The 11,759-nt window shown below is 35.6% G+C and overlaps 1 protein-coding gene across 1 annotated transcript; it reads right to left on the bottom strand.

Annotated features, from left to right (window-relative positions):
* Positions 1–7,268: 7,268 nt before the first annotated feature.
* On the bottom strand, positions 7,269–11,688 carry OCSTAMP (osteoclast stimulatory transmembrane protein). The gene is made up of 3 exons (XM_087958959.1): positions 11,285–11,688; positions 9,440–10,490; positions 7,269–8,781 (listed from the first exon to the last, which is right to left on the bottom strand). The coding sequence occupies exons 1-3, from the start codon at positions 11,344–11,346 to the stop codon at positions 8,479–8,481; spliced, it is 1,416 nt and encodes a 471-aa protein (XP_087815085.1). The 5' UTR covers positions 11,347–11,688; the 3' UTR covers positions 7,269–8,478.
* Positions 11,689–11,759: the final 71 nt, after the last annotated feature.

Genomic DNA, 11,759 nt, shown 5'->3' with positions numbered 1-11,759 from the left:
CTGAGCTACAGACATTGAGCATTTTTATTTTTCAAGCACAGCATGTGTAAATTCCAACTGCATTCTCAGAAGTAAAGATTATTCTAGGACATTGGTTGCTTTGTTTGCATTTTACATCATTTCATATTCAAATACTATTACTTTTTTTTTAAAAAAAAAGAATGAGTAAGAGAGCAGAAATATTTTTTTATGTATTCCATATTGCCAGCCATGCATTCATACATCCCAGATGTAGAAGGTGGGATCAGCTGTGCTCAGACTTTCTTTCCTACTCACTTTAGCCAGAATGTGTGGAAAGTGTTACTGATTCAGACTGAATCTATAGCAACAGTAAGAAAAATTGGAATAACATGCCTGGAAAGTCAATGAGTTCAACCTTCCCTTCTAAAATTGTATTGACTCCATCATATATTTTCCTGAACTATTCATTGTACTATATGTGGCACTCTGAATTAGTATCACCCTCCTAATTAATCACTCTAGCTGTTCTTTGGAAGGGAATGTATTCTTCTTACCAAAGGAACGTTTTGAAATCTTAGAAAGGATCACAAAATATTGTTCAGCCATAGGAACAACATGTATAGAAACCCTATATATAAATAAGAGTTATAGATTATTCTCCACATCAGGGGTCTCCTACTTTAGCAACTTTAAGACTTGTGGACTTCAACAACACAAGTTGAAGTCCACAAGTCTTAAAGTTGCCAAGGTTGGAGATGCCTGCTCCACATTAGAAGGCAATTAGTCATATCTATTATTTACTTTTACTCATATGATTATTTTTTTATTTATTTATTTTATTTATTTATTTGATTTGTCAATTGTTTACAAGCTAATAAGTATAAGTGTATACATAGTTATGAATACATGAAATGGGTACATATAAGAAAAATAAAAGAAAAATAAAAGAAACAATAGGACAGGGATGGTAGGCACGTTGGTGCGCTTATGCACGCCCCCTACAAACCTCTTAGGAAAGGGGTGAGGTCAATAGTAGACAGTCTAAGGTTAAAGTTTTTGGGGTTTGGGGAAGAAACTACAGAGTCAGGTAGAGTATTCCAGACATTGACCACTCTGTTGCTGAAATCGTATTTCCTGCAATCAAGTTTGGTGCGGTTAACCTTGAATTTGTATCTATTGTGTGCTCTTGTGTTGTTATGGTTGAAGCTGAAGTATTCATTGACAGGTAGGACATTGCAATGTATGATTTTATATACCATGCTTAAATCAGACCGAAGACGGCGTAATTCAAGGTTTTCTAGTTCTAGAATTTCAAGTCTGGTGGCATAAGGTATTCTACAACGAGTAGAGGAGTGGAGAACTCTTCTTGTGAAATATTTCTGGACTTTCTCAATTGTGCTAATATCAGATACGTAATGTGGGTTCCAGACTGATGAGCTGTATTCGAGTATTGGTCTAGCAAATGTTTTGTATGCTCTAGTTAGTAGTGTGATATTACCAGAGAAAAAGCTACGTAGGATTAGGTTAATAACTCTTAATGCCTTTTTGGCTATGTAGTTGCAGTGGGCTCTAGCACATAGATAATTAGAGGTGAGTATTCCAAGGTCCTTTACAGAGCTTGGATCATCAACAAGATCTTGACTATTCAGCTTGTATTTTATTTTCTGATTTTTTTTGCCAATATGTAAGACAGAGCATTTATTTGTTGAGATTTGAAGTTGCCATTTGTTTGACCATTCTGATACATAGTCAAGATCTTTTTGAAGGGTAGCAGTATTGTCTATGGTATTGAACAGCTTTACATCATCAGCGAAAAGAACGCAGTTGCTTTTAATATGATCGCAGAGGTCATTTATGTAGAGTATGAAGAGAGTTGGTCCTAGAACACTGCCTTGGGGGACACCACTATTGACAGGTACAGAATTTGATAGGAAACTTCCAATTTTGACCATTTGTTGTCTGTTTGACAGGAATGCTTCTATCCAGTTATGCAGGTGTCCAGAGATACCATAGGATTTTAGTTTTAGGAGTAGTTTGTCGTGTACCACTGAATCAAAGGCTTTACAGAAGTCTATGTAGATTGCGTCTATTGCTTTGCCCTGATCGAGTTGTGTCGTCCATATGTTTTTGCAGTGTAAGAGTTGCAGATTACAGGATAGTTTTTTTCTGAAACCAAATTGTTTATTGGAGAGTAGGTTGTTTGTCTCTAAGTGGAGGATGATGGATTGGTTAATAATTGATTCCATGACTTTACAGGTGACGCAGCATAAGGAGATTGGTCTGTAATTTTCAACTAGGCTGGGGTCTCCCTTTTTGAAGATGGGGATGGCCGTGGCTTATGACCATAGGTTAGGCAAGGAGCTGGTCCTGAAAGATTTTTCAAAGATTATGCTTAGAGGTTTGGCTATGGCAGTGGGTAGCTTTTTTAAGAAGTAGGCACATATTCCATCCGGTCCAATAGATAGAGATGGTTTTAGATTGCGAAGTGCTTTTTCAACATTGTCTTCTGTAAAATCGATATGTATTAGATCATTGTAGTTATCTGTGGTTTGGCTAGGAAATACTGGGCATGATCCATTGCTGTTTACAAATACTGAGCCAAAGAATGTGTTAAAGATGTTGGCTTTAATGGTGTCGTCGTTGCAGGCTTTAGCATTAGGTCCTATCAGGGGTGGGATGGACCTTGAGTCTTTTAGTTTGTTGTTTACAAAATTGTAAAAAGCACGGGTGGAATTGGTGCTTAGTTGGTGATTAATTAATGGTGATTAATTGGTGATTAATGATTAATTGGTGATTAGTTTGATATAGTTTAATATAATTCAAACTGTTAGCAATGTATTTATTTAATTTAATTAATTCCCTTTAAGATATTCCTGGGCTGCCATTCAAGACAATACAGCCAGAATATCCAGCTTTATTAATTACAGTAATTGTCTTTTCTCATGGGGACTTTTCTCTATCCTAACCACTCACAAAAAAAACTTTAAAGGTTTATCATGACTTTGTTCAATTACATGAACAAAAGGTCTGGCAGTTGCCCTGGCAACATGGAGATGTCAACTCCACATTAGTTCTGAAAAAACTTCTAGAATTAGATTGCCCTCAATTATTGCAATTTGCCCCCAAACATTCCCCAACTTCAGTGCTGTCTGAAGGGAGAAGGGTGAAAAAAATCAAAACAGTGGCCACAACTATGCAATCATCCCATCCTGTTTTACATGCATTGCAACACACATTAAAAAAAAATGAGGCTTTGAGCAAAGGTTTATGGATACCATGTTTTGAAAGACAAACAGAGTGAGAGAGAAAATGAAATAGAGTCACATCTGCCCAATATTCAGCAGGGCAGCTTTCTGATATAAAATACATAAATATGTAAAAGTTTACTTTATTTATGTATTTCATTTTTATCCCATTTTATTACTTTATAAGTAACTGAAGGCAGCGAACATATATAATACTCCTTCCATGACAGATGATTTTCTTTTTTACATTAATTTTATTTAATATGTTGAAAGATTATAAGTAAAAGGAATATAAGTAGGGGAAAATAAACAATGGAATTATTAGGATTTAAGATACAGATAATTATCCCTGACTTTATAGAATGAAAGATGGAAGGAATTGGAAACCATACAAGCCAGTATTTCTCAGCCTTGGGATCTGAGTGGACTTCAGCTCCCAGAATGTTCCAGCCAGCTATGCTGGGAGTTGAAATCCACATATCTTAACCAGTGGTGGGAGTTGCAGATTACAGGACAAATTTCCCTTTTTTACTATTATAACAAACCATGTTGAAGGAGATTGTACTCTTAATGTTTGCTTATAAATGCTTCAAATAAGTATTTTCTGGAACTGATCCTTACTACCGGAAAGAATGTGTTGAATCACATTCAACTCAGCAGATGTTTAGTGCCCAATGTAACTCCCCTTTGACTTCAGAGATATGAAACTGTGTGGAGATATAGATCGTAGATTATAGAGTGCCTTTGAGTTTGTATCTGTAAGTTTCATGCGTATATATAATTACCATCATCATTTTTATCTCTAGAAGATTAGTGTGAAATTTTTAAGCAAGCCAAAAATATAATTAACACTGGTGCCATTTTGGAGGCGGAATTTAACATAAAAGAAAATAAATAAAGCTCTGAAGAGAATGAAGTTTAATCACATATTTTCAAACAAACAAAAACTGTGGGCTGCATTTGAGGTAAATCCCTTCTTAATTTAGCAAGCAGTTTGTTTTGTATCTCTGGGTCAGGGAGGGAAATTCTTCCAGTACTGTAGTTTCTGTGAACTTTGCTGTGGATGTTATACACAGAGTTGGGTTTTGTTTGTTTGTTTGTTTGTTTGTTTGTTTTAACGTGGGTAGTATTAGTCAGCTTCAAGAGGCAAGACTAAAAACATACACACAGTTCTCCCCTCTTGCAAATGGGCTTAAGAAAAGAATGGCAGGCAGTGACATGTCCATAGAAATGTCAAGGAAAATATTTAAATAAGAACATTTCATCAATTCCTGAGGACTAAGGCCTCTATGCCAATTCTCCACTACTCCAAACCCATCCCTGAGACTGGATGTGTAGGAAATTGAACAATTTAAGTTGCAAGCATTTGCAGATGATCTGGTTTTTATTCTAGAAGACCCACTAGAAACAGCATCAAAATTGATAGAAAAGATAGAGACATATGGAAAGGTGGCTGGTTTGAAAATAAATAAAGATAAGAAAAAGATCTTGATAAAGAATATGCTATCAAGACAAAAGGAAGAACTGGCAGACTTACTGAAAATTCAGGTTACGAATAAGATCAAGTACTTGGGGATATACTTGACAGCAAGATGCAGTACACTAAAAGAAAATAATTATATCAAACTTAAACAGCAGATAGCACTAGATTTGGTGAAATGGGAAAATTTACAACTGTCATTAATAGGGAGAATATCAACAATCAAGATGAATATATTACCCAGAATTTTATATTTGTTTCAAACAATTCCAATTAGGCTTGGAAAAGACTATTTTGAAGATTTAAATAAAATTGTGTTGAAATTTATATGGCAAGGTAAGAAAGCAAGAATAAAGTTAAAACTTTTGCAAGATGCTAGAATAAGAGGAGGATTTGGTTTGCCTAATTGGGAGTTGTATTACCAAGCTACAAATTTGATGTGGGTTAAGGAATGGATAACATTAAGAAATACTAGATTGTTGACATTAGAAGCACATGATCTGTTGTTGGGGTGGCATGCTTTTTTATGGTATAAAGCAGGGGTCCCCAACCACTGGTCCGCGGACCGAGACCGGTCCGCGGAACAAGTCTTACCGGGCCGCTGATTGCTGGGCGCCGCCATCTTTTTTTGATAAAAAAGTGCTTCCGGTGAGCTTTTCCGGGTAGAAAGCCATTTCTACCGGAAAAGCTCACGAGCGCAACCCGCCATCTTTTTGATGAAAAAGTGCTTCCAGTGAGGTCACCGGAAGCACTTTTTCATCAAAAAAAGATGGCGGCGCCCAGTTGATGCCGGTACCGGGCCGCGGCGCCCAGCTGATGCCGGTACCGGTCTGCGGCATAAAAAAGGTTGGGGATCACTGGTATAAAGGAACTAAAACACAGGGGTACTTTAGAAGACATTATCAGCAGCAGGATTGCAGGATTGTCTTGTCCTATTAGCTTCTGAATGTCTTAGCTTATAAATGTATTCCAGTGTGGCCAGTTGGTTGTGTGATTGTTTGTTCCTTTGGAGCTATATTTACATTTTATTTATTTTTATTTATTTGATTTGTCAATTGTTTACAAGATAATAAGTACAAGTGTATACATGGTTGTGAATATATTATATACGGGAGTCTCTGTGGTTAAACTGGGAGAAGATTAAAAGACAATGCTATTTGAAAATTCCAGTCTGGTTATCGACTATTGAAGCATTTTCTTATCCTATAATATACAAAAAGGAACAAATAGTTAGATATGGTGAAATATTGAATGAAAAGGGTGAACTTAAATCTATGCAAAAACTAGAGGAACAGGGTATAAAGATAAATTGGTTCTCATATGCGCAAATACAGATTCTAAAACAGAAGGTTTCTATGATAAACTGACTGACTTAGATAAGATTTTGACAGGTACTGATGAAAAGGTGATTAAAAAATTGTATGGATATTTATTAGAAATTAAACTAGAAGAAGAACAAGTTAAAGAAACTATGATTGCTTGGGGGAAGAATTTTGGATATGGGATTGATCTAGAGCAGGGCCCGCGGGCCACATCCGGCCCGTTAGTCTTTTTAATCCGGCCCGCCGAAGATTGGTACAGAATTAAGGTTTGATGTGAATGATTGAATGATTGCATTCATTTGATTTTGACTTGTAATGACAGGCATTTCGACACCAGGTGGCGGTCCGTCTGTCAAATTTTAAAAGTCAATGAGGCCCCCGAGCCAAAAAGTTTGCCCACCCCTGATCTAGAGAAATGGCAAAAATTGTGGTCTCAAAATTATAAAATGACAATGTCAACAGCATATAAAGAAAATTTGTATAAGATGTTTTACAGGTGGCATTTCCCCCCGACAAGAATAGCAAGAATGTTCAAGAATAAATCCGAAAAATATTGGAAATGTCATCAGACACCTGGCTCATATTACCATATGTGGTGGACTTGTGCGGATGCTAAAAAATATTGGACTAAAATCCACACGTGGTTTGAAAAAATGACAAAAAAGCATATAGACTTGAAACCAGAGATATTTTTATTGGGAATTTTACCTGAAACATATAGTAAAGATTTGAAATACCTGATTGTAAATGTATTAACAGCGGCTAGGATTGTATTTGCTAAAAACTGGAAAAATGAGAAAATACCATCACAGGAGGAAATTATTAAGAAAATATTGGAATGTGCTGAAATGAGCAGATTGACATTTGAAATTAGAGAACAGGATGATAAACAATTTTATAAAGTTTGGGATCTATTCTATCAATGGTTAGACAATAAAATATAGTAACGAAATATGTAGACTTTTAGAAAATACTAAATATATAAAGATGTATTCTTTTCTTATTATATCTACAAAATGTTTTTAGGATAGATTTGGGATGATAATATGAATTGTCACAAAACAAGTTAAGTAAAATATGATTATTTTCCAAAGCATGAATGAATAAAAGTATAGTCAAATGATTGATTAATAATGATACCAATGTATTTAATATTGGATTAAAAATATGAGATCATATACAATGTAATTGTAATTGAAGACTACGAAATGGAAGCACAAAACAATTTGTAAACCAACCGGCACACTCTATGTTACATATATGGAAGATGGCCTGATGTTTTTATGTTTTGTTTGTTTATGTTTGTTTTAAAAACCAATAAAAATTTTAAAAAAAATTATTTCCGGTTCTGTGAGCATGGCTTGGTGGGCATGGCAGGGGAAGGATATTGCAAAATCTCCATAGCCTCCCCACCCCATTAACCTACTTTCCACTTCCGATCTCCTGTACAGGGCAACAAAAGAAGACCCAGCCAATCAGCGGGGACTCAGGAGGCAGAGAATAGATGGGGGTGGGGCTAGTCAGAGGTGGCATTTGCTGGTTCTCCAAACTACTCAAAATTTCCGCTACTGGTTCTCCAGAACAGGTCAGAACCTGCTGAATACCACTTCTGGGTGAGAGGCTATGTTGGATTTTGGTTTCTCACAAATGTGGCTGTTTTCTGGATACATGTGTGTTTTTATTGTTTGGCTTCTTGCTATGTATTTTAAGACACTAGAGTCTTTTGGGAGTGAGGCAGTATCCATATCTCATACTAATTAACCAATAAAGCCTAAGGGTTGAAAATAACCACGAATCTCTTTTTTTGCATATTTGTAACGCTTGCTACCACAATTGCCGAAGGTTTTAGGTATTTACAGTTTTCTAATGTTCTGAGGCAGGAAATAATGCAGAAATTATATTGTAAATCAGAAATATCCAGGAAAGGGTATAAAGAAAATCAAGAGGGCAGTAAACCACACAATCAAGGCCCTGCTCCTTTTTAATGTGCATTTGGAATTGCCTTCCCCAGATTTTTAAATAGCCTTTCCCTCCTGCTCTTTACATGGGCCTTGAAAACCTGTTTTTCCCCCTCAGGCTGTGACTTACCTGGAGTTTGTGTTCTGAAAAGCAATTGTGCAATTTATGTTGGTAGCTGTGCAGGTTATGTTGGTTCTCTGGTTACTGGCATCTTTCATCTTTTATATTAGGCTTTTTTTTAATGTGTATGCCTGAAATTTTTGCAAGTTAGGCAGCTCTAAAGATATGATAAACAAATAAATAAATGCACATGTCTATGTAATCATCAGGAGTTGTGCTTGGTTCAAGTGAGATGTTTTTATTTTATGGCAAATCTGTGTATTCAAACTCTTTTGGGTTGTGCATCATCCAGTATCTATATTGTCCTCTGTTGCTTTTTGTCCCCTTGAGAATTGTATTATATAATATTAGCTTTCCACCAATGGTGCAAATTGCTCTTGTAAAATAGCATTCAACAAAGTACCGATGCCTCCTGTTGCTCTTTTTTCTTGTGCTTTCTAATAAGCTTCTTGTAGAGGTACTGGATTCTCTGGTTTTCTTGGTTCTCAAAAAACGAGGCTGAAATTTTTCGGCACAGACGGTGTGAGTATGCTTCCAAAAATACCGTAGCATAAATGATGCCAAAGAGAAGCACAACGGCCAGAACCAAAGCTGTGTGGGGAGGATTTGGCATTTGCATGAAGCATTTAGAAGAAACGAAAGTCAAGTTTTGATGGTAATTTCTCTCAAATAAAACCATTAGGAAAGGTTGGATCTGAAACAAGAAATGAATTATTAATTAAAAATGTAGAGGCTACCTCCAAGGGGGGGGATCAGACACCTTAAAATCTTCCCAGAACATTACACCCTCTTTTCCATTTTCTTATTTTAACCAAGTAGTATTTACCAATTTTAGAACTGAATATTTGTACTCTACATATTTAACATTTTCACCATTTATCTTTTTCTAATCACATTTGATTTTGTTTATCTCTCATGAGATTGGTTTGTCTTTGGAGGGGAAACTAGGAGGTTGAAATTATTACTTGATTTGTTGATTGGTTTATTTGATATAATGTTTTTATTTTTGTTTTTACATTATAATTGCCAGAAATGCAGCACAGGTTGTGAAAACATTGCCTGTATCTTACACAGGAATTATGAAAGGAAGCCAAATGAAGTTCTCTCTGAAAATAGGTAGTGTTTGGTATTTCAGACATTAAGCCTTCTGTCCTGTGGGCTCAGCTATGCCATTTTGTTGCCTACATTATTAAAATTCCATAGTGAATCCAGTAACATTCATTTGATATGTATTGACAAATGGCATTTCATGGCTTTATTTGAAATCCTGGAGGTTGCAGCCCTAACATATCTGAAAAGTTCCAAGCTAAAAGAGACCAATTTAAGCCCAAACTAGAGACTTCAGTACTCACTTCATATTTTACCCAGAACGTAACTGGGACAACAGGGATCCGAGTGACTTCAGTTACAGCTGTTTGTGCCAAATGAAATGCAATGTAGTCAGCTGCTATGACAAGCAGCATCACCACTAGAACTAATGTGAGAAGAAAAACATGTCTGAGGGAAGCCTTGAGTTCTTTTGGGGACAATTTGAAGCTGGTTGGTTTAATTAACTTCCTGGATGTGCAGATCAGTACATCAGCTGTTTTGTTTTCCCGAGCCAAATCTTCCAGCTTTGGGGTAATGTAAATATTATCAAAACGAACATCTGTAAGATAGTTCTTCAGGTACCATGTCGCTTGAAAAAGGAGATAGAAGAGAAAGAACCCAGCCATCACCCGGTTGGTCAAAAGTATGACCTTCTGGACCAATTTATCAGCATATAAAAAATCTTCCTTGATACTTTGGCTAATGTTATCCATTTTCTCATTTAGTTGGAAGATATTACTGTCATTTCTAAACTGAACATGGCTATCCCTTGAACTAAAAAAATTATCCGGCATATGGTCAATGATGCTTTTGAGAGAGTGGCTGAAATCCCAGGAAGCATTACCCAACAAGAGCATTGAGGCCACAAGGCTTTCCATGGAATTCTTGCAGGTGCATTTAATGATTTTCAGGATTGCTTGGATATTGTTCATAATATTTGGGATAATGTTGACAGCTACAATCATAAAGCAGGCAGACAGCAGCAGCCTTCGTCCTTGTCTAGTCCCTAATGTAGGCACAATTATAGTAAACAGGCACCGAACTGGATGCACCAAAAAGAGGATTAAGAACACCAGGAAACTAAGGACAGAGGATGCCAAGGCAGAAAACTGAAAGGAATATTGCAGAGAGGAAAACATCCAGCAGTAGAAGAGGCCTCCAACAGATGCTGCAACACAGGAGCAGATCACACATAAGGATAACAGTTGGCTGTGGCTGGATGGTAATGGTATGGAGTAAGCAAGCCAGATATCCAGCATGAATTCTTGTATCTTTAGGAACTTAATGTCCCAAATGTAGGTCCAGATTCCCAACCTGTATCAGTAATGGATAAAGTAGTTTCAATTGCTAGAAACTATTTTACACACATATGTACACATATTTCATTTACACATGCACACATATCTCTCTCTCTATAGAAACATATACACATTCAAGTTTGAAGGAGAATTCTATATTTCCCACCTTTTATTCTGGAGCTCTAAGCAATATACATTGTGTTTCCTTACAATAACTTGTAGGTCAGGAAAAAAAATAATGATGATGAGCCCAAAGTCTCCCAGTAAGCTTCCATGGGTGAATTGGATTAGAACTTGGGTCTACTTGCTTCTAGCCCAATATTTTACCCAATTAAAAATAATACTATTCTGTGCATTGGGCACCATAAGCTCTTAGCAAATACCAAAACAAAATTGTTTGTAATCAGTTGATCAAACAGAAATACAAGGTAACCATTCAGTTACAATCATGTACTATTAAATCTATGCTTATTTTTGGACTGATTTGAAAAGAAATCTTCGTGCAATTACTCTGCATTCCTCTGTACAAAATATACAATTGCAACTTAATCTTTTCAAACAATAAACTGAAACTCATTTGCATTGATTTCAGAATAATATAGGTTATGTTAATATAATCATTCAATTCTTCGCTATATTACCCAAATGTTTTTAATGAAAGCATTCTCAAAATAAGGTGTAACAGACCTATATTTTCTTCAGTGGAACAGTTCATACTAGCAATATACTCATTGTTTTTGTTTCTTTTGTTAACACAAGAGAGGATATTATACAATATCAATTAAAATATTTTTTAAAAATTACACATACCCAATTTTATGAAGAAGTTTCCAGATCCTTTGGAAACAGTCAGCAATCCTGAAAAAATTCATCTTATTTTAAGATTAAAAAATAAAATAAATTAATTGAAACCCAACAACAAAATGGGATAGAAAAACCCAGAAAATCTGGGATTAGATAATAAGAGTTATTAAATTAAATTAAAAATTAAAAATATTAATTTAAAAAAAATAACCTTAACTGTTCATTTAAATTGTTAGTTTAATCTGCAGTGTATCCTAAAGATGAATACATTTCCTCCATTTGTGCCTGTTGCTGATTGAATATCATACCAAGAATATTAAACATAAGATTAATAATTGTAGCTGTAGAGGATCTCTGCCAGTCCTTTTTTTGGTGCTAGTAGTATATTGTTCAAACTACACTTAGTATTGCAAAAGTAGAGTCAGAAAAAGAAGAAGCTAGGGAGCATTTATTTTTATACTATACTGAGATTGGTCACTCG

This window comes from Notechis scutatus, chromosome 3 (assembly GCF_049901735.1).
Source record: "Notechis scutatus isolate UNSWTSFEM ecotype Mainland chromosome 3, rNotScu1.2, whole genome shotgun sequence".
Classification (NCBI taxonomy): Eukaryota; Metazoa; Chordata; class Lepidosauria; order Squamata; family Elapidae; genus Notechis; species Notechis scutatus.
This window is presented reverse-complemented; position numbering and strand designations above follow the sequence as displayed.